At 42.0% G+C, this 21,098-nt stretch overlaps 1 protein-coding gene across 1 annotated transcript; it reads left to right on the plus strand.

Moving 5' to 3' along the window:
* Positions 1-11,367: 11,367 nt before the first annotated feature.
* Positions 11,368-20,180, plus strand: LOC132482691 (A-kinase anchor protein 17B-like). The gene is made up of 4 exons (XM_060088010.1): positions 11,368-12,120; positions 13,553-13,683; positions 15,295-15,529; positions 18,642-20,180. Exons 1-4 carry the CDS (start codon positions 11,368-11,370, stop codon positions 20,178-20,180), a joined length of 2,658 nt encoding a protein of 885 aa, XP_059943993.1.
* The last annotated feature ends 918 nt before the right edge of the window (positions 20,181-21,098 follow it).

Consider the following 21,098-nt stretch of genomic DNA (forward strand, 5'->3'; position numbering starts at 1 on the left):
TCCGATGATGGACACTTAGGTTGTTTCCATCTCCGGGCTATTGTAAATAGGGCTGCTATGAACATTTTGGTACATGACTCTTTCTGAATTATGGTTTTCTCAGGGTATATGCCCAGTAGTGGGATTGCTGGGTCATATGGTAATTCTATTTGTAGTTTTTTAAGGAACCTCCATACCGTTCTCCATAGTGGCTGTACCAATTCACATTCCCACCAGCAGTGCAAGAGTGTTCCCTTTTTTCCACACCCTCTCCAGCATTTATTGTTTCTAGATTTTTTGATGATGGCCATTCTGACTGGTGTGAGATGATATCTCATTGTAGTTTTGATTTGCATTTCTCTAATGAGTAAAGATGTTGAGCATCCTTTCATGTGTTTGTTGGCAGTCTGTATATCTTCTGTGGAGAAATGTCTATTTAGGTCTTCTGTCCATTTTTGGATTGGGTTGTTTGTTTTTTTGTTATTGAGCTGCATGAGCTGCTTATAAATTTTGGAGATTAATCCTTTGTCAGTTGCTTCATTTGCAAATATTTTCTCCCATTCTGAGGGTTGTCTTTTGGTCTTGTTTATGGTTTCCTTTGCTGTGCAAAAGCTTTGAAGTTTCATTAGGTCCCATGTGTTTATTTTTGTCTTTATTTCCATTTCTCTAGGAGGTGGGTCAAAAAGGATCTTGCTGTGATTTATGTCATAGAGTGTTCTGCCTATGTTTTCCTCTAAGAGTTTGATAGTGTCTGGCCTTACATTTAGGTCTTTAATCCATTTTGAGCTTATTTTTGTGTATGGTGTTAGGGAGTGATCTAATCTCATACTTTTACATGTCCCTGTCCAGTTTTCCCAGCACCACTTATTGAAGAGACTGTCCTTTCTCCACTGTACATTCCTGCCTCCTTTATCAAAGATAAGGTGACCATATGTGCTTGGGTTTATCTCTGGGCTTTCTATCCTGTTCCATTGATCTATCTTTCTGTTTTTGTGCCAGTACCACACTGTCTTGATTACTGTAGCTTTGTAGTATAGTCTGAAGTCAGGGAGCCTGATTTCTCCAGCTCAATTTTTCGTTCTCAAGATTGCTTTGGCTATTCGGGGTTTTTTGTGTTTCCATACAAATTGTGAAATTTTTGGTTCTAGTTCGGTGAAAAATGCCAGTGGTAGTTTGATAGGGATTGCATTGAATCTGTAGATTGCTTTGGGTAGTAGAGTCATTTTCACGATGTTGATTCTTCCAATCCAGGAACATGGTACATCTCTCCATCTATTTGTATCATCTTTAATTTCTTTCATCAGTGTCTTATAATTTTCTGCATACAGGTCTTTTGTCTCCTTAGGTAGGTTTATTCCTAGATATTTTATTCTTTTTGTTGCAATGGTAAATGGGAGTGTTTCCTTGATTTCACTTTCAGATTTTTCATCATTACTATATAGGAATGCCAGAGATTTCTGTGCATTAATTTTGTATCCTGCTACTTTACCAAATTCATTGATTAGCTCTAGTAGTTTTCTGGTAGCATCTTTAGGATTCTCTATGTATAGTATCATGTCATCTGCAAACAGTAACAGCTTTACTTTTTCTTTTCCAATTTGGATTCCTTTTATTTCCTTTTCTTCTCTGATTGCTGTGGCTAAAACTTCCAAAACTAGGTTGAATAAGAGTGGTGAGAGTGGGCAACCTTGTCTTGTTCCTGATCTTAGTGGAAATGGTTTCAGTTTTTCACCATTGAGGACGATGCTGGCTGTGGGTTTGTCATATATGGCCTTTATTATGTTGAGGAAAGTTCCCTCTATGCCTACTTTCTGCAGGGTTTTTATCATACATGGGTGTTGAATTTTGTCAAAAGCTTTCTCTGCATCTATTGAGATGATCATATGGTTTTTCTCCTTCAATTTGTTAATATGGTGTATCACGTTGATTGATTTGCATATATTGAAGAATCCTTGCATTCCTGGAATAAACTCCACTTGATCATGGTGTATGATCCTTTTAATGTGCTGTTGGATTCTGTTTGCTAGTATTTTGTTGAGGATTTTTGCATCTATGTTCATCAGTGATATTGGCCTGTGGTTTTCTTTCTTTGTGACATCCTTGTCTGGTTTTGGTATCAAGGTGATGGTGGCCTCGCAGAATGAGTTTGGGAGTGTTCCTGCCTCTGCTATATTTTGGAAGAGTTTGAGAAGGATAGGTGTTAGCTCTTCTCTAAATGCTTGATAGAATTCGCCTGTGAAGCCATCTGGTCCTGGGCTTTTGTTTGTTGGAAGATTTTTTATCACAGTTTCAATTTCAGTGCTTGTGATTGGTCTGTTCATATTTTCTCTTTCTTCCTGATTCAGTCTTGGCAGGTTGTGCATTTCTAAGAATTTGTCCATTTCTTCCAGGTTGTCCATTTTATTGGCATAGAGTTGCTTGTAGTAATCTCTCATGATCTTTTGTGTTTCTGCAGTGTCAGTTGTTACTTCTCCTTTTTCATTTCTAATTCTATTGATTTGAGTCTTCTCCCTTTTTTTCTTGATGAGTCTGGCTAATGGTTTATCAATTTTGTTTATCTTCTCAAAGAACCAGCTTTTAGTTTTATTGATCTTTGCTATTGTTTCCTTCATTTCTTTTTCATTTATTTCTGATCTGATTTTTATGATTTCTTTCCTTCTGCTAACTTTGGGATGTTTTTGTTCTTCTTTCTCTAATTGCTTTAGGTGCAAGGTTAGGTTGTTTATTCGAGATGTTTCCTGTTTCTTAAGGTAGGATTGTATTGCTATAAACTTCCCTCTTAGAACTGCTTTTGCTGCATCCCATAGGTTTTGGGTCGTTGTGTCTCCATTGTCATTTGTTTCTAGGTATTTTTTAATTTCCTTTTTGACTTGATTAACTATTTCCTTTCCCATATTAGGGAACTTTTCAACTATAATCTCTTCAGATATTTTCTCAGTCCCTTTCTTTTTCTCTTCTTCTTCTGGAACCCCTATAATTCAAATGTTGGTGCATTTAATGTTGTCCCAGAGGTCTCTGAGACTGTCCTCTGTTCTTTTCATTCTTTTTTCTTTATTTTGCTCTGCATCAGTTATTTCCACTATTTTATCTTCCACCTCACTTATCCGTTCTTCTGCCTCTGTTATTCTGCTATTGATCCCATCTAGAGTATTTTTCATTTCATTTATTGTGTTTTTAATCGATGCTTGATTGATCTTTAGTTCTTCTAGGTCATTGTTAACTGTTTCTTGCATTTTGTCTATTCTATTTCCAAGATTTTGGATCTTGGAAATAGAATCTTGGATCATCTTTACTATCATTATTCTGAATTCTTTTTCAGGTAGACTGCCTATTACCTCTTCATTTGTTAGGTCTGGTGGGTTTTTATCTTGCTCCTTCTCCTGCTGTGTGTTTTTCTGTCTTCTCATCTTGCTTATCTTACTGTGTTTGGGGTCTCCTTTTTGCAGGCTGCAGGTTCATAGTTCCCGTTGTTTTTGTTGTCTGTCCCCAGTGGCTAAGGTTGGTTCAGTGGGTTGTGTAGGCTTCCTGGTGGAGGGGACTAGTGCCTGTGTTCTGGTGGATGAGGCTGGATCTTGTCTTTCTGGTGGGCAGGTCCACGTCTGGTGGTGTGTTTTGGGGTGTCTGCGGACTTTTTATGATTTTAGGCAGCCTCTCTGCTAATGGGTGGCGCTGTGTTCCTGTCTTGCTACTTGTTTGACATAGGGTTGTCCAGCACTGTAGCTTGCTGGTCGTTGAGTGAAGCTGGGTGCTGGTGTTGAGATGGAGATCTCTGGAAGATTTTCGCCATTTGATATTATGTGGAGCTGGGAGGTCTCTTGTGGACCAGTGTCCTGAAGTTGGCTCTCCCACCTCAGAGGCACAGCACTGACTCCTGGCTCCTCAATTTGGGATGATTTGTTGTCTATTCATGTATTCCACAGATGCATGGTACATCAAGTTGATTGTGGAGATTTAATCCGCTGTTTCTGAGGCTGCTGGGAGAGATTTCCCTTTCTCTTCTTTGTTCCCACAGCTCCTGGGTCTCAGCTTTGGACTTGGCCCCGCCTCTGCGTGTAGGTCGCCAGAGGGCGTCTGTTCTTCCCTCAGACAGGACAGGGTTAAAGGAGCAGCCGCTTCGGGGACTCTGGCTCACTCAGGCCGGGGCGGGGGGGAGGGAGGGGCACGGGGTGCGGGTGGAGCCTGCAGCGGCAGAGGCCGGCGTGATGTTGCACCAGCCCGAGGCGCGCCGTGCATTCTCCCAGGGAAGCTGTCTCTGGATCCCGGGACCCCGGCAGTGACGGGCTGTACAGGCTCCCGGAAGGGCGGTGTGGACAGTGACCTGCGCTCGCACACAGGCCTCTTGGCGGCGGCGGCAGCAGCAGCCCCAGCGTCCCACGCCCGTCTCTGGGTTCCGCGCTTTCACCTGCAGCTCGCGCCCGTCTGTGGGGCTCCTTTAAGCAGCGCTCTTAATCCCCTGTCCTCGCGCACCAGGAAACCAAGAGGGAATAAATAGTCTCTTGCCTCTTCGGCAGCTCCAGAATTTTCCCGGACTCCCTCCCGGCTAGCTGTGGCACATTAGCCCCCTTCAGGCTGAGTTCTCGCCGCCAGCCCCAGTCCTCTCGCTGCGCTCTGACCGAAGCCCGAGCCTCAGCTTCTAGATTACCTTTTTAAATTGAAGTATAGTTGGTTTACAATGTTGTACTAGTTTCAGGTGTACAGCAAAGTGATTCAGTTATATATATATATATATATATATATATATATATATATATATATATATACACATATATATATATATCTGATTCTTTTCCATTATAGGTTATTATAAGATAATGAGTATAGTTCCCTGTGCTATACAGTAGGTCCTTATTGTTTATCTATTTTATATATAGTAGTATGTATCTGTTAATCCCAAACTCCTAATTTATCACCCCCCTTTCCCCTTTGGTAACCATAAGTTTGTTTTCTATATGTCCCTGAGTCTGTTTCTGTCTTGTAAATAAGTTCACTTGTATCATTTTTTCTTAGATTCCACATATAAGTGATATATAATATTTTTGTCTGACTTCACTTTGTATGATAATCTCTGGGTCCATCCATGTTGCTGCAGATGACATTACTTCATTCTTTTTTATGGCTGAGTAATATATATATATAATATATACATATAGTATATATACATATAAATATATACCACAGCTCCTTTATGCATTCAGCTGTCGATGGACACTTAGGTTGCTTCCATGTCTTGGCTATTATAAATGGTGCTGCTGTGAACATTGGGGTGCATGTGTCTTTTCGAATTAGAGTTTTTGTCTTTTCTGGATATATGCCCAGTAGTGGGATTGCTGGGTCATATGGTAGTTCTATTTTTAGTTTTTTAAGGAACCTCCATACTGTTCTCCATAGTGGCTGTATCAATTTACATTCCCACCAACAGTGCAGGAGGGTTCCCTTTTCTCCACACCCTCTCCAGCATTTATTGTTTGTAGATTTTTTGATGATGGCCATTCTGACTGGTTTGAGGTGATACTTCATTGTAGTTTTGATGTGCATTTCTCTAATAATTAGCAATGGTGAGCAACAGATTACTTTTTGAACATGTTTAAATAGGGTTAAAAACAGGGATTGTATGGGGAGAAAAGCACACACCTTTTTAAACCTATTTTTCAAGAGCAAGGTAGGGCCTCATACAGCTTTAACTAGATTCAAGGATTGGCACATTTAAGCTTGGAGTTGAGAAACTATCCTGATTTAGAAGAAAGCACCTGTGAAAGTTGAATATTGGATTGTAACTATGAGTATTTTCCAGAAACACCTGTCTGCTTTTGCTATAAAATAAATCAGTTAAGACTTAAACATTCTGCAGCCAAATCAGTGGTCAGTGGAGGTGGGGGGAGGATTACAAAGGGACACGAGGAAACTGAAGGGGGTGATGGGCATTTTCACTCTCTTGATTGTGGTGTTGGGTTCATAAGTGTGTAAAGATATGTCAAAACTCATCAAGATGTACACTTTTGATACAAAATGTGGTTTATCATATATCAATTATACTTCAATAAGGCAGTTTTTAAAAATAACTTCTGCAGCCTATGGTACAGCTAGTATTGAAGTGGCCAAGTGCTCCTTCATCACCCAAAGTCCTAGTCTGATCTCCCAGGCTTCAGTCAGGACTCACACAAACTTGGGCCATGGGTCCAGATGCCTGTGGGCATTTACAGTGATGGCAGGCAGAGGGGTGTCTTTGATGGGAAAAGGGAGTTGCTTCTGTATTACTCTGTTTTGATTCTTTTCTGGGCCAGTTTGTATCAGCAACTGTGAACTGCTTCCTTTCAATAGTTTGTTATTATCATGTGAGTTTCCACTTTTTAATAAAAAATTTTAATACAAAATTAGGACATTTATTGTAAACATTCAAAAATTGAAATAAGAATACTCCTAATCCATTTCCCAGATGAAATGTTGACAATTTGATGTACATCCTTCCAGACTTTATAGAGAGGTGTGTATGTGTGCGCGTGCACGTGTGTCCACCATGCATGTGTGTTTATATTACTTTTATTACTTTATATTACGTTTACAAAAACAAGATCACATTGCACGTTATTATCCTGCAACTTGCTTTTTATTTTTTCCTCTAAAAAGTATCATGGGCGTCCTTCCATGTCAATAAGTACACACCTACACCTCCCTCCCTCCCTTTCTTCCTTCTTTCTCTCCCCCTCCCCCTCCTCCCTCTCCCCCTCCTACCTGTCTTCCTGGTAGGAAGTCTCCTCCCCCTCCCCCTCCTCTTCCTCCTTCATTTTTTGTTAGTTTTGGCTTGAGGCCTCTTTAAGGAAAAAGCATCGCAATAGGAATTCATAATTATCGTGCACCTATGTGCCAGGCACCATTTGGTTAATTTTCAGTGATCTGGCAGAAATTGCCAATGACATTGCTGTAGCATTAAAGCCATGGCATATGTAAAAAGCTTACTTCTTGGTACACAGTAGGTCCTCAATATTTAAAAAAAAAAAAAGATTGGAAGGTTAGCTCCCTATTCTGGGAGAGTATTCAAAGATGAAATATTCACAAACATTTCATTTTAAAGCCTGTGACCAGCAGGGGAAGAGAGGAGAAGCAATGTCTAATTTGCTGCTGTTGCTGAAGTTGGGAAAGAGGAATTGGGAACTGAGGTTTTTAAAGGAGGCCAGTTTTTTTTTTCTTTTGAAAACCAATTGGGTCCTCTTGAGAAAGTCAGAAAATAACTTAAATGCTTCCGAATCGAGGTGTAGAGTCCTGTCACTGGAGGGCCCGGTGAGCAAACATCGACCCTAGAGCAGAGGCTGTGGGCAGGCAAGGCAGCAAGGCCTGCAGGTCTGTTTATTTGCACTTTGCAGTGCTTGTAAATTGTTTTCCTTGATTGCCAGCGTCTGAAAAAGCAGATTTCGCATAAGGACCTCAGTTTCTGGCCTCTCTGGATGAATAGGAGGATGCGGCCACCCCAGGCCCTCCTTCCCTCACGGGGGGTTCAGATGAGGTGCTGGCCTCCGCCTCTGTTCAGTGTTTTTTGCTCGCTGAGACCATCTTGCTGTCCACTGTGATCATCTGAGTTGTAACCTCTGCTGTAGAATTTACTGCTTATTTTTGCTTTGGTGTGAGATGGAAGTGATAGCCAGTTTTGTTTTTTTTTTAATGTGAAAAATACAGCACATCAAGCACTATAAAATACCATCTGACTGTTTTCCCTCCAAATTTGAGGAGAACCTTTATTATACTTCAGGAAAGTGGAGAGATCTGGCTAAAATATAGAAACTGTTTCACTGTGTGGAAATCACCCTTATGAAGGATATGAGGCATATATTTAACCTCAAGAATTTGATGATTTTTAGTGGGCTTTGTGAGGTTAATCTGAAGTAGAAGGAAAAATTGAAGTTTTTAATAAAATCCATTTATATTGACCATAATTTTAAATGAATGACTACAAATGCATCTGTTAATACTGTAAGTCAGCAAAAAGTTTTATTAAAACCACTTTGCAAAAAGTCATAATGCAATTCTGAACTTCATTCCTGTGTATACATAGTTGTGACAAAATTGTGTCTAAAATGACACTGCAATAAGCAGCTTTGAACATGTTCTTTTCTTATTTTTAATTCTTTCCTTAGCATGAGTTTCTAGAGCAGGTTACTAGACCAAAGGGGATGAGCATATTTTTTTGGTTCCTGGTTTGTTTTGCCAAGTTATTCTAAAAAAAAGATGTAATTAATTTTCACTATCTCTAGCAAGATATGAAGGTGCCTAGTTTTTCTTTCTTCCCAAAACTCACAGGAATGGGTTTTTGTAATTCTTATTTAGTTGTGTAAAAACTATTAAATGGGATTGTGTATCTTGAAACTAATTAAAATTTAGATGTTTGTATCAGTTAGCTGTTGTCGTATAATAAACCATCACCAAACCTAGTGGCTTAAACAAAAATCATTTATTATTTCTCACAAGTCTATAGGTTCTCAGGACTGTTCTGCTGTTCTGTGACGGCTGCATCTGATCTTGACAGGGTTTGCTCATGTGTCAGCCATCAATTGGTGGGTTGGCTGGGGGCTGGCTGGTCTAGGATAGCTCATCTGTCACAAGAGGGCTTTTTCATGTGGCCTTTCATCCTCAAGCAGGCTAGCCCAGGATTGTCCTCATGGTATGGTAGGATTCCAGGAGAGTGAGGGCCACCTGACACCTTGTTTTAGAACTGGCACTTGGACACTTCTGCCACATTCTGTTAGGGAAAAAAAAGGCCGTCTCAAATTCAAGGGCTGGGGAAAAATAGACTCTATCTCTTTTTTTTTTTAATTTTATTTATTTATTTTTGGCTGTGTTGGGTCTTCGTTGCTTTGTGTGGGCTTTCTCTAGTTGCAGTGGTGGCCACTCTTTGTTGTGGTGTGCAGGCCTCTCACTGCAGTGGCCTCTCCTGCTGCAGAGCACAGACTCCAGGCACATGGGCTTCAGTAGTTGCAGCACATGGGCTCAGTAGTCGTGGCTCACGGGCTTCAGCAGTTGTGGCTCACGGGCTCTAGAGTGAGCACAGGCTCAGTAGTTATGACTGAGCACAGGCTCAGTAGTTATGACGCATAGGCCTAGTTGCTCCACGGCATGTGGGATCCTCCCGGACCAGGGCCCGAACCCGTGTCCCCTGCACCGGCAGCTGACTCTCAACCACTGAGCCACCAGGGAAGCCCTATCTCTTGATAGCAACAACTCAAAGTCACATTACAAAGGGTGTGGATACAGGGAGGGGTGGAATATTAGGATCATTTTTGCAACTGTTATACTACAACAGTCAATATTGTCCTTCAAACTTGCTATCTTTCAAAGCTTTATACCTGTTCCAGCAATGTACGCACTAATTAAAAAAAAAATAATTAGAGGCTTTCTCAGAATCTCCTTGTAAGGGGACTTATAAACCAATTAAGAAAGTCAGTTTGTTCTTTATAGTCATTCATTTTATCCAGCATTCTTGATTCTAGATAATTTTTGATGATTTTGAAATATCAAATACACGATAAAAGAATTTCAAAATTGACCTCCATCAAGGCTATTTAAAAGAATGTAGCTCAGACTTTGAAATCAATCCAAGCGAAGCATTCCAAAGTGTTTAAAACAAAAGCAGTATCACTGGAATAAATGGAGAGCATGACAAACCGGTTACTTTGAAGTGATTAACTATTTTGTGAATATTTTTTAAAGCCTTGCTTTAAATTAGGTTGTATAAATAAATACCTCTTGATTACAGATAAATTTGGGGGTTCAGTATATCTTAATTGAATATCAAATTAATTTTTCTCCTAAAGGAGTTTAGTGTTGACTCTTATTTATGTTGAAAATTGCAGCAAACGGACTGGATTTTGTCTTCATTATGCTCTTCAGATAATGTTTTTGGAGAAGGAGCACATGTTTATTCTCATATCATCCCAGTTCAGTGTTGCTAACATAAGGATTTCTAGAACCTAATATAAGATACTGCTTTTGGTGGCCTTTTAAAAAACAGTTTATACAAACTTTTTCTCCTAAAGGGAGTTCATTTGGGTTGTCCTTCAGGGAAAGTTATAAAAGAAGTACATACCTATAAGGTTAACCAAGATTTAGTAGTAAATCTTGCGTTAGACTTTCCATCATCTGGCCATATATGCTTGAGTCTGAATCTCCTTGAATTTGACATTAATGAGAAACTCAGGTGATACAGACTCTGAATACATCCACTTTTAGAAAAGAAAATAAAGTTGGGAAGTGCTATTTGAAGTCAGCAAATAGGATCAGAAATCCCTAATTCCCAGTATCAGTGATATTACTCACCTTGGGACAGCTTAAGAGAGCTTGTTCATGTGAAAAATGCTGGCAAGCACTCATGTTTGGAGGGTTTTCCAGTGTCAAAGTAGAGGGCAGATTCTCTTTGTCACTCACTAGGAGAGGCTATCTTCTCTTCCCTTGATCTTAGAGTTCAATTTAGTGAAAATCGACAGACTGGAGGAATGAGAGTAGATACGTCCATGTGAGACTTGGAAAGCAACCTGGACGAAGGATGCTAGATCAGGTACCTGGGTTAGAAATGTCGGCTGGGTGTGTATTCATGAATGTGCTACATGTATTTTACCCCGGCCCTGTTTCTGTGCCATCCCCAGCAGGTTTTTCTGGGACTTTACATTTGAGCTCAATCGATTGTACAATAGACTGGAGATTTGGAATCTTGGAGTGTCAATATATGGGCAAGTCATTTAATTTTCCTGAATCCATCTGAATTTCCCCATCTCTAAAACAGGCATGAAAATACCTACTCACAGGTTGCTTCAGGAACCAAATGAGACAAAGTAGTATAAATAATAGCCATAGGGCTTCCCTGGTGGCGCAGTGGTTGAGAGTCCGCCTGCCAATGCAGGGGACACGGGTTCGTGCCCCGGTCCGGGAAGATCCCACATGCCACGGAGCGGCTGGGCCCATGAGCCATGGCCGCTGAGCCTGCACGTCCGGAGCCTGCGCTCCACAACGGGAGAGGCCGCAACAGTGAGAGGCCCGCATACCGCAAAAAAAACAGTAATCAAAAAATAATAATAGTAGCCATAACTTATGTTGATTGAGAACTTCCTGTGTGCTGGGCACTATTCTAAGGATTTCACCTGTACTCACTCATTTACTCCTTCCTGAAATCCTATTATTTCTATTTTACAGTTAGGGGAACTGAGACACAGTCTTTGGAAACTCTTTGAAACCTCTAAAACACATTAAACAAATGTAAGCTATTGTCTTAATTCTCCTGATAGTATACGTTCCCCTATCAATGTGACCTAAGTCCAGAAAATGGTAGCATTCAAAATCTAAATCTGCGTTTTGCTCCATTTGTATCAAAATGTTCCCTTTCGCCCTCTAAGGTTTCCCGTGGACACCATGACGATCACCGTGGTGTATGATAATTCAGAGGCAACGGAGCTCTGTGCGGCTCAGCACCTCTACCTCAAGCCCATAGCAAAGTTGATGATCAATGTATTGCTCCCTGAGAGCACGGGGCCCACGAGGCCCTTCTCTAACTGGGAAGTTCTTAACCAGCTGAAGAGCCTGATTTGTCCTGACCAGTTCACCACAGTGCGGCTCTCCAAGAGTACTAAGGACTTCATCCGATTTGAGGGGGAGGCTGAAACTCGCAGTTTGGTTCAGATCCTGAAGGCCAAGTTACACGGGAAGATCATCAAGCTAAGCGGCTTGAAAACAGACTTAAGAGTAGTGGCCACAGATGCCCAGGGGGAGTGGGAACATTTCCCCAAAGAAAAGGGGGCGCCGTTGGGTGATGGGTCCGAAGAGCAGGACCATGATAAGAGCCCAGATTCCATATACTTCGAAGGCCTGCCCTGCAAGTGGTTTGCACCTAAAGGTTCCAGAGGGGAGAAGCCGTGTGAAGAGATCCTTCGGGTGGTCTTTGAAAGTTTTGGGAAGATCAAGAATGTGGATATTCCGATGCTCGACCCCTACCGAGAAGTCATGACTGGTGGGAGCTTTGGGGGGTTCAGCTTTGGCTTGCAGACGTTCGAGGCCTTTATACAGTACCAGAAGTCAACTGACTTTGTAAAGGCCATGGAGTCCCTCCGGGGGATGAAGCTGATGCTTAAAGGAGATGGTGGGAAATCTCTGGCATGTAACATTAAGGTAAGGAGCAGCCAGGGGGTTTTAAACAAAATCTCCCACTGTTCAGGTGGTCCTGAGTAAAAGCTAGGAGGAAGCATCTGCGACAAATTTCCTTAGACCCCAGTAGGCTCTGATCAATAGCTAATGTAAAGATTTGTGTTGTCGTTAATCAGTGGATGATTAGGGGAAAAAATATCATCCTGATTTGAACATTCTTCTGCTATCAGCCATGCTGCCAGCTGTGGTTTGAAAACGATGGTTGTTATAGTCTGGGGCTCTGCCCCAGCTTCTTGGGGGCATCAAAGGATTCTTCATGGTCCTTATGGAAGTATCTCATATACTTATTTGACAAGTTGCTGGGAGAGAGGGCAACATGCAGCTTGAAACCACGAGGAGAGCAGTTTGCTCCCTCTTTGCTACCGGGGTCACAATTTATTATACTTTCATGTTGTCTGTCAGGTAAATTGCTAAAACAGAATCCCAACAAACCTGGATCCTTTCCTTTCTAAGTCAGCCTGTCTATCCAGGCATGTCAGTTCATCACTGTCTGAATGCCTGGTCACCTCCTTCTTGAAGCCTTAATCCAGCAGAAGAAAAGACGCAGCTAAACCCTCCTTTTTCTCTAAATCAGTCTTTAGTGTGAATTTGGACTTTCAGCTTCAGTAGCTTCGTATGTGTGTGTGGGGGGGGTTAAAATATATATTTGAAAATTATGAGCTATTCAGTCTGACAAAAGATATAGCAAATACTATAATGACCGCCCATGTACCACTGCCCAGCTTAAAAAATAAAGCATTACCAGTGATACGAGAACATGCTCCCCTCTGTGTACCATCCTCAGTCGCAGGCCCCTCCCTCCCCTCAAAGGTAACCATGATGGTGAATTTGGTGTTTATCACTCATGCATATTTAAATAGCTACTTCTGCCTCCTTTTATTTTTTAGGCAAATTTATTTGTAGCACCTCAATCTGACTTCCACTTTATTTAGAGATTTGCAAAGTTGTTTAATAATCACTGTAGTCAGATCTTGTATCTCATTTGGTCAGTTTTCTTACATCTTTGCTCTCCCACCCTCCTCCCACCCATTTTTGGACTCTTTTTGTCTCTGGTGATTAAAAAAATATGTTAACTCAGTTAATCACTATAACGAACCAGAGGCAATATACTCACATCCCTTAGAACTTGTATCCATCATGGCACTGTGATGCCGCCTATGGCTGTCAAGTGAGCTCCCCAGGGTTCTGCCAAAGAAAATTCTAGAGCCCCACAAGGACTGTTTGGCGGGTGACTGAGAAGCAGTGGAACAGTCTGGGTGCTGGGATGCAGAGAAGGCATTTTTAATTCATTTGGTTTGGCACTGCCATGTACAAATTAGTTTTATCTCTCTGGCCTTCGACACACCCAGCCAGCGGGCAAACTTTTCTAATGAAACTTTGAATTGTTTGGGGGCAGGTTATGTTTGATACAACCAAACACTTCAGTGAAGGAGCTATAAGGAGGAGAAATCAAGAAAGGCTGCAATTACAAGAGCTGGAGGAAAAAAGGAAAAAAACAAAGAAGAGAGAAGAGGAAGAGGCTGAAAGGTGAGGAGACCAACTTCAACGACGAGGGTTTTTTTAAACTTTTGATTTATGGATTTATCCCTTCAGGTGAATGGCTGCGGGGAGCAGAAATTGGTACAGTCTTTCCACTGTGCTGTCACAAAACCAAAAGAGAAAGCAGTTGAAAGCAAGAGACTTAAAAAGTATGCTTGTCAGGAAGAACAAGTAATGAAGAGTAGTGGGACCAGCCAGATTAAAATGTCTGGGAGGAAATGGTTATTAAAAAAAAAAAAAGACCAGGAACTTTTAGAGTGAAAATTCTAGCAGTTTACCTAAATTTACCTAATTTTACCTTGCCTATCAATTGAAATTTGGGGGAAAAGTTCTTTTTAGGCCTGGAAAAGATTTTCTTCCATAAAATGATCAATAACCAATCTAACCCATAGGCCAGAAGGCATGGATTTGTTGAGACTAATTTTCTCGTTGGCCTAAGTTCTTTCTGTGAATTTGAGGAGCCTCTATATTTACTTCTTTTTTTTTTTTTTTTTTTTTTTTTTTTTGCGGTACGCGGGCCTCTCACTGTTGTGGCCTTTCCCGTTGCGGAGCACAGGCTCCGGACGCGCAGGCTCAGCGGCCGCGGCTCACGGACCCAGCCGCTCCACGGCATGTGGGATCTTCCTGGACTGGGGCACGAACCCGTGTCCCCTGCATCGGCAGGCGGACTCTCAACCACTGTGCCACCAGGGAAGCCCTATATTTACTTCTTTGAGTTTATCATTGTTTCCCAGTTTAGGAGCTTGAGACTAGAAAGGGCTATTGGATCGCCAAAGGTTTGCTAAGAAGGGACAAATGGTCCAGAACCACAGGGCTCCCAAAACCAGTTTTACCTCCCGGCTCCTCCCCTTGAATGTTTATTCTTCCAGTCTTTTATGCAAATTATAGCCATTCAAAAGAGGAGTCTAAGAGTACCATTCCACCTGCCTCTCACTTTATTTGGCTGGAGGAGTGCCAGGAGTTACTTGAGGTCACATCTGTGAAACTTGGCCAGAAACTGAGCCCAGTCAAGGTAACGATTCCCCCCAAATTTCCAGATTGACCATGCAGTTTAGCTAATCCTCTAGTTTTTGGCTAAGCCCTCCCTCAGGCCACTGTCCTTTTTCCCCCCTTTTCTATGTTTCCATGAGGGCCTACCCATGGCCTACCCAGCTGAAATTTTCAGAAAATGGCAGAAAAATAAGGCCGTATTCTTCTAAGCCAGTCTGTTTTTATGGTGGTGTACTCTGTTAAGTAGTATGCACCAAAGACCAGTTCTCACCTTTATTTTCTGAGTGCCTTGACTTACTGTCATTTGCCCCTGTGCCACCAACTCACGGAAGGTTTTGATCTCAAGAGAAAAGGAATCTTCTCTGTGAAAGCTGGATCCAGTAGCCCCTGCTGATGGTTTGAGAAGGTGGAGGCTAGAGGCCCCTCCTTTGAATTCAGTTGCCTTCTTTTTTTTTTTTAATACTCTCTGCATGAGGTCTCCTGTACATGTTTCTAACTCATCAATTTAGTTATGCATTGTAGGGCCCTGGCAGGGGGACGGGAGTGGGAAGGGGAGCAAATGACTGATAAATACCTTCTGAAGGGTTGACTCTGTTAATCATTATCCAGAAAGAGAAAAGAGGAGGAGAGGAAAGCCCCGGAAAAGAGGAGAAAGGCCAGAGTCAGGAGGCACGCCCTGAAGGAAAGGGACAGCCACCGGCAAAGGAGACAGAAGGACAGTGCCGAAGCAGAGGTCCATCAGGGGCCCAGCTCTTCCAAGGACTGGGAGGAGGGGAAGGGCCTGCTGGCCCGGCGGCAGCTGGAGGCCCTCCACCTGCTGCGGGCGCTCCTGAGGAAAATCACAGTAAGGCTCTTGCCCCATTGTTCTTCGCTTTGGGTAGGTAGTGACCTTTCTGAGACATGACCTTTACTTTTAAACAATGGCCTACCCTTTAAACAGCACACGTGGAAGACTCACTGTATTCACTAGGGTTTATTTTCAATAGGCTGATCTCTAATAACCCCAATTGTGCATTTACCAAAGGGATACCCAGATTTTCTGAAGGCGTTGGGTCTCACCCCCACTTCCCCACCTCCCCCCACAACCATCTGGCACACACACACTTTGTGTTTCTAAACTTTAGGATGGTTTCACCCGGGGCAATATAGCTCGTGCATCTACTTTTCTAAGTTCCTAATTGAGGTAACAAAAAATGCACGGAGGAAGAAATGGATGGTGGGGGTGTTGGGTTTGTAGTCCTCCATTAATTTTCATTGGCCATTCATCTGTGACAGGTTTGGATGGAAAGGGAGAACCTTGAACAGAGACCTTTGTGGAGCAAGTGCCTGGTTAGTCTAGTCCTTTTTTAAAATATTTATTTTTGGCTGTGTTGGGTCTTCGTTGCTGCGCGCGGGCTTTCTCTAGTTGTCACGAGCGGGGGCGACTCTGTGTTGTGGTATGCGAGCTTCTCATCGCGGTGGCTTCTCTTGTTGCAGAGCACGGGCTCCATGCCTGTGGGCTTCAGTAGTTGTGGCACGCAGACTCAGTAGTTGTGGCTTGTGGGCTCTAGAGTGCAGGCTCAGTAGTTGTGGTGCGTAGGCTCAGTAGTTGTGGCTCGTGGTCTCTAGAGTGCAGGCTCAGTAGTTGTGGCACGTGGGCTTAGTTGCTCCGCGGCATGTGGGATCTTCCCAGACCAGGGCTTGAACCCGTGTCTCCTGCATTGGCAGGTGTATTCTTAACCACTGTACCACCAAGGAAGTCCCTTAGTCTAGTCTTAAACTATTTGCTAAGGGATGTCTCACATCACAGGCCAATTGTTTTGTTTGGAGAGTTTCAGTTTCGGAAGTTTTTTGTTCTCCCACTTACTGGCCTCCTAAAGATAACCAGACTCAGCAGATGTCCCAGAGTAAAGGCCAGAAAGGCCTCCCAAAGTGTTAATTTAAAAAGCCATATTCAGTGTTCTTAAATATGAAAAGTGAATGGCATTCGTTTTATTTTTTATTTTTTAAAAAATTATTTTATTTATTTATTTTTGGCTGAGTTGGGTCTTTGTTGCTGCACACTGGCTTTCTCTAGTTGCGGCGAGTGGGGGCTACTCTTTGTTGCAGTGTGCAGGCTTCTCATTGCAGTGGCTTCTCTTGTTGCGGAGCACGGGCTCTAGGCGTGTGGGCTTCAGTAGTTGTGGCACGCAGGCTCAGTAGTTGTGGCTCTTGGGCTCTAGAGCACAGGCTCAGTAGTTGTGGCGCATGGGCTTAGTTGCTCCGTGGCATGTGGGATCTTCCCAGACCAGGACTCGAACCCGTGTCCCCTGCATTGGCAGGCCAATTCATAACCACTGCGCCACCAGGGAGGTCCCGTGGCATTCATTTTAGATAGAGTTAGTTTTATGTGTATTTGCCATCTCAGCTTTTTGTTCTCATTGGTGTGGCCAATCAAACGGCATGAAATCAGGATCAGAAAAACCTCACATTTACCTTTACAATAAGGTGAGCTGGATCTTTTTTAGTTTACCTTAATGACTGCCAAGGGTGACTCCTCTTGAAGAATTTCTCTCTTTAAATATGTGTGGTGCCTAATTCTTGGCCTCATCAATACCTTACACTGATTATGCAGTCCGCAGGTTCTAATCCTGAGTCCTGGGTAAGCTCTGTGCCCTGATTTGTGCCAGGTGTCAGTGGGAGCTCCGTACAAACTCTCCCAGCGAGGTAGGGCCCATGCACAGGACCTTTCACCTGCCCTGCAGTCGTGCAGAGCAGAGAGCACCACAGAGAGAACCACTGGCACAGCCATATTTTCTACTTGCTGTCTGGTTTCCAACTGGGGTGGGTGAGGTGGGCAGCTCAGGGTCACGCCCCTCTGCAATCCATGGGAAGAGGCTGGACTATAACCCAGAAAGCCCTTTGTTTATCTTTTACAAAGGCAGCTGACCCTTTTAGACACACATTTCACCCATCAGTCTTTTCTTGTTCTAGGATTGTAGCCCCAGGGAGGGCTCGAGAGCATTTCTTATTCCTCTTCATGTCCCCAGCCCCTAGCACAATACCTGGAACAGTAAGTAGACTCATCCATTTGTGAACAAAGGAAAAAGGGTCATGTGCTTTTTAAAAATTTTTTTTTAAATTGAAGTATAGCTGATTTACAGTGTTGTAATCTCTGCAGTGCAGCAAAGGGACTCAGTTATATACATACAGACATTCTTTTTTTAAAATATTCTTTTCCATTATGGTTTATCACATGATATTGAATCTAGTTCCCTGTGCTATACAGTGGGACCTTGTTGTTTATCCATCCTATATATAATATTTCATATCTGCTAAGCCCACATTCCCAGTCCTTTCCTCCTCCACCCCTTTGGCAACCACAAGTCTGTCCTCTATGTCTGTGAGTCTCTCTCTGTTTTGCAGATGGTTTGTTTGCACTGTATTTTAGATTCCACATACGAGTGATATCATATGGTATTTGTCTTTCTCTTTCTGACTGACTTCACTTGGTATGAAAATCTCTAGTTGCATCCAGGTTGCTGCAAATGGCATTATTTTGGGTTTTTTGTGGCTGAGTAGTATTCCATTGTATATATGTACCACATCTTCTTTATCCATTCATCTGTCGATGGACATTTAGGTTGTTTCTATGATTTGGCTTTGTAAATAGTGCTGCTATGAACATAGGGGTGCATGTATCTTTTTGAATTATAGTTTTGTCTGAGTATACGAAGAGTCTTGTGCTTTTGAAGGTATGTAAACCGGGGTGCCTTCTAACGTAAAGACGGGCACAGACCTAGTAAAAGCAGCTCCTGTTAGACCGAGACATTTAATTTAGTACCTCCTGTTTCTTCACTGTGATATTGTTCCTAATTTCAATCTATCCTAGGTGTAGTTAGAAACCTCTTCAGAACAATGCTAGAAAGCCCAATTTTCTTTGAAAATTTTAGTCTGTTTAGTTTTTCATGTGAGATTTTTAACCTTTTTCTTTGAAGGGCTCTATACAATTTAACCCACGTGAAGTAGATGTTGCAGGCTCCAAAGCTAAGCGTGCTCCGGGGACCACACTGGGAGCTCTGAAGAAAGAAGAGTTAAACACTCAGTATCTTCAAAATCAGGAGGAAATGCCAAGATATAAGGTTTACAAGTCAGATAACAAGCGAAAACAAAAAATGAAGAAAAGAGCTACGGATCACTTACGTAAATCTTCCCATCACCTTGAGGAAAAAAAATTAAGATATTCAGCTAGAAAAGAGAGAACTGGAAAATTATTAACCAGTGAATACAATCACAGTTTGCTCCCTGATCGGAATTCTTTGCAAATTGCAATGATTCAAGGTCAATCTCTTGAGAAAGAAGACTACCATGGTTCTAATAAATCCTATTCTTCCAGATTAGTTGAGAAAGACCATGGCAGGAAACAGAAGATCTATGAAACAGATGAATTTATTGACTATCTTCTAAACTATTATCAAACTCCAGAATATGCCTGTACCTACCTAGAACCAAGTCACGTAACAAGCACATGTCAGTGGCAGAGGGCCGTCCATGCGAAAGGAAGTGGATTTCAAATCAATTTGAGAAAACATAAGCATCGTTTAACCAGTTTGAGCCAAATGCAAAACCTAGACAGGAGAGAAAAGGTGCAAGAAGATGATTCCTGCACAAAGATTTGTACTCAGGATCCTGAGCATAAACCACAAAAGAGGGGGAAAGTGGATTATGCCAAAGAATGTAGAATGTTTAAGGGGTTTAAACATCATTGCAAGGACACAGTATGTGAAGCTGGTGATTGGCCATCCTCAGCTTTTGGAAAGAGCCATCTGTTGGAACAGACTCATGCTTACCAGGTCCAAGATTCCATATCCACAAGTCAAAGCCAAGTTTCCTTGCCCAACAGGTCAGCAGACTTTGATTTGGAGTTGACAGATTTCTTAGAGGATATTAGCAGTAATTCTGAATGTTTCAGTGAAATCCTTAGCATAAACAAAGAGGAGAAAGAGAAATCTGTGGCTGAAAAGGGATCTCTTGACACTGATGAAATCATCATTTGCGATCCAGAAATTAGGTCAAGTCAGCAAACCTTGTATTCAGAGTGGAAACATGAGGAGGAAAAATACTCTAAATACGAGCTTAGGAAACCAGGCAAGAGGTCCAATTATGAACTGAGATGTTCATGGCTTGAAGGTGAAAACAATTCTATTCGAGATAAGAAGAGCAACAGCAAAAAGAGGGAAATATTGGCCCCCAAATACTTATTTGATAAAAGCTACCACCACGAATCCAGTGCCAGTGATCAATTAGACACTGTCACAAGAAAGAGGAGGCGGTTTAGTGATAACACATTTAACCAGAAAGTGAAATATAGGCCCTTTCATGTGCCAATAACATCATCAAGAAGCGCTAATGCTTCCTATTGGGGGGATTTTCGCAAAAGAAGAGAGGCTCCACAGAAGTCAGAATATAACCAGGAAGGAAGGAGGTTTAAAAGATATGAGCATTCTGAAGATTTCGTGCTGAATTCTGATAATTAGTATAGCAGACATAACAGTCAGGAGCACACTGACTACAGAAGCTATTTAGGAAACAACCACGCTGGTTCTTTATATTTTCGAATGTTCTGAAGGTCTCTTAGATCAGGAAACTCTTACTCACAATAAAAATGTGCAAGAAGAAAATTTCAGACCAAATGTAGCTCTGTAGTTAGCAACTACAGAGCAAGAGAGCAACACTTAGGAGCATGAGCAAAGTCAAGTGCAAAACCTTGTTTCTCTTGCCAAAGAATAAAGCATAGATCTAAGTGTGTGTGTGTGTTGCAGGTGTGTTGGCAAACTTTGGAAACACAAAACATCCAGATTCTGAAGGTTGGTAAAACAATGTGCTTGCAAAACTTCCTTATCCAAGGACAGACATTTCTACAGTTCGATTGCAACTTGAATTTGGTGCCATCAAAGGAGCAAATTAACATCGAGATGAGTTAAGATAGCCCTCTATGGCTCTACAGCCATCATAACGTTATCATTTAGCATCATTTATCTTCAGAGGGAATGACAGAGAATGAATAATGATCTTTTTACTTGTTCTTTAATTTGGTCAGAACACCATGTGCAGCAACAAACTTTCCTGACTTTTATCTAGAAATACCTATAGATAAAAGAGGAGAGATGACACCTAGAACATATAATAAATAGACTTCTTCATGACATTGGACAGTTCCGTGAGCATCCACTAGAAAGAAATTAATCTTATTAATATGTTCAGAGGACTCAGAGTTGTCCTTTTAGAAACGAAGCCTTGGAAGAAGAATCTAAAAGGGGCTCAGATTGTCCTTTGAGGTTTACACAGATAGTGGACCATTAGCAGAGTTGTTTTTTTGGAAGAACCCCATGTCATTCCATCCTAGAAAAGCAACAGGATTGAAGCGATATAACATAGGACTTGCCAAAGGAAAT

The sequence above is a fragment of the Mesoplodon densirostris genome, chromosome X (assembly GCF_025265405.1).
Source record: "Mesoplodon densirostris isolate mMesDen1 chromosome X, mMesDen1 primary haplotype, whole genome shotgun sequence".
NCBI classification, from domain to species: Eukaryota; Metazoa; Chordata; class Mammalia; order Artiodactyla; family Ziphiidae; genus Mesoplodon; species Mesoplodon densirostris.

Bases quoted from the DNA above. Each gene is read 5' to 3' on its own strand.
- LOC132482691 (XM_060088010.1), top strand. From the start codon at position 11,368: ATGACGATCACCGTGGTGTATGATAATTCAGAGGCAACGGAGCTCTGT. The intron at 12,121-13,552 runs GTAAGGAGCAGC...GTTTGGGGGCAG, and splicing joins CTCTGGCATGTAACATTAAG to GTTATGTTTGATACAACCAA. The intron at 15,530-18,641 runs GTAAGGCTCTTG...TTTTCTTTGAAG, and splicing joins CGCTCCTGAGGAAAATCACA to GGCTCTATACAATTTAACCC.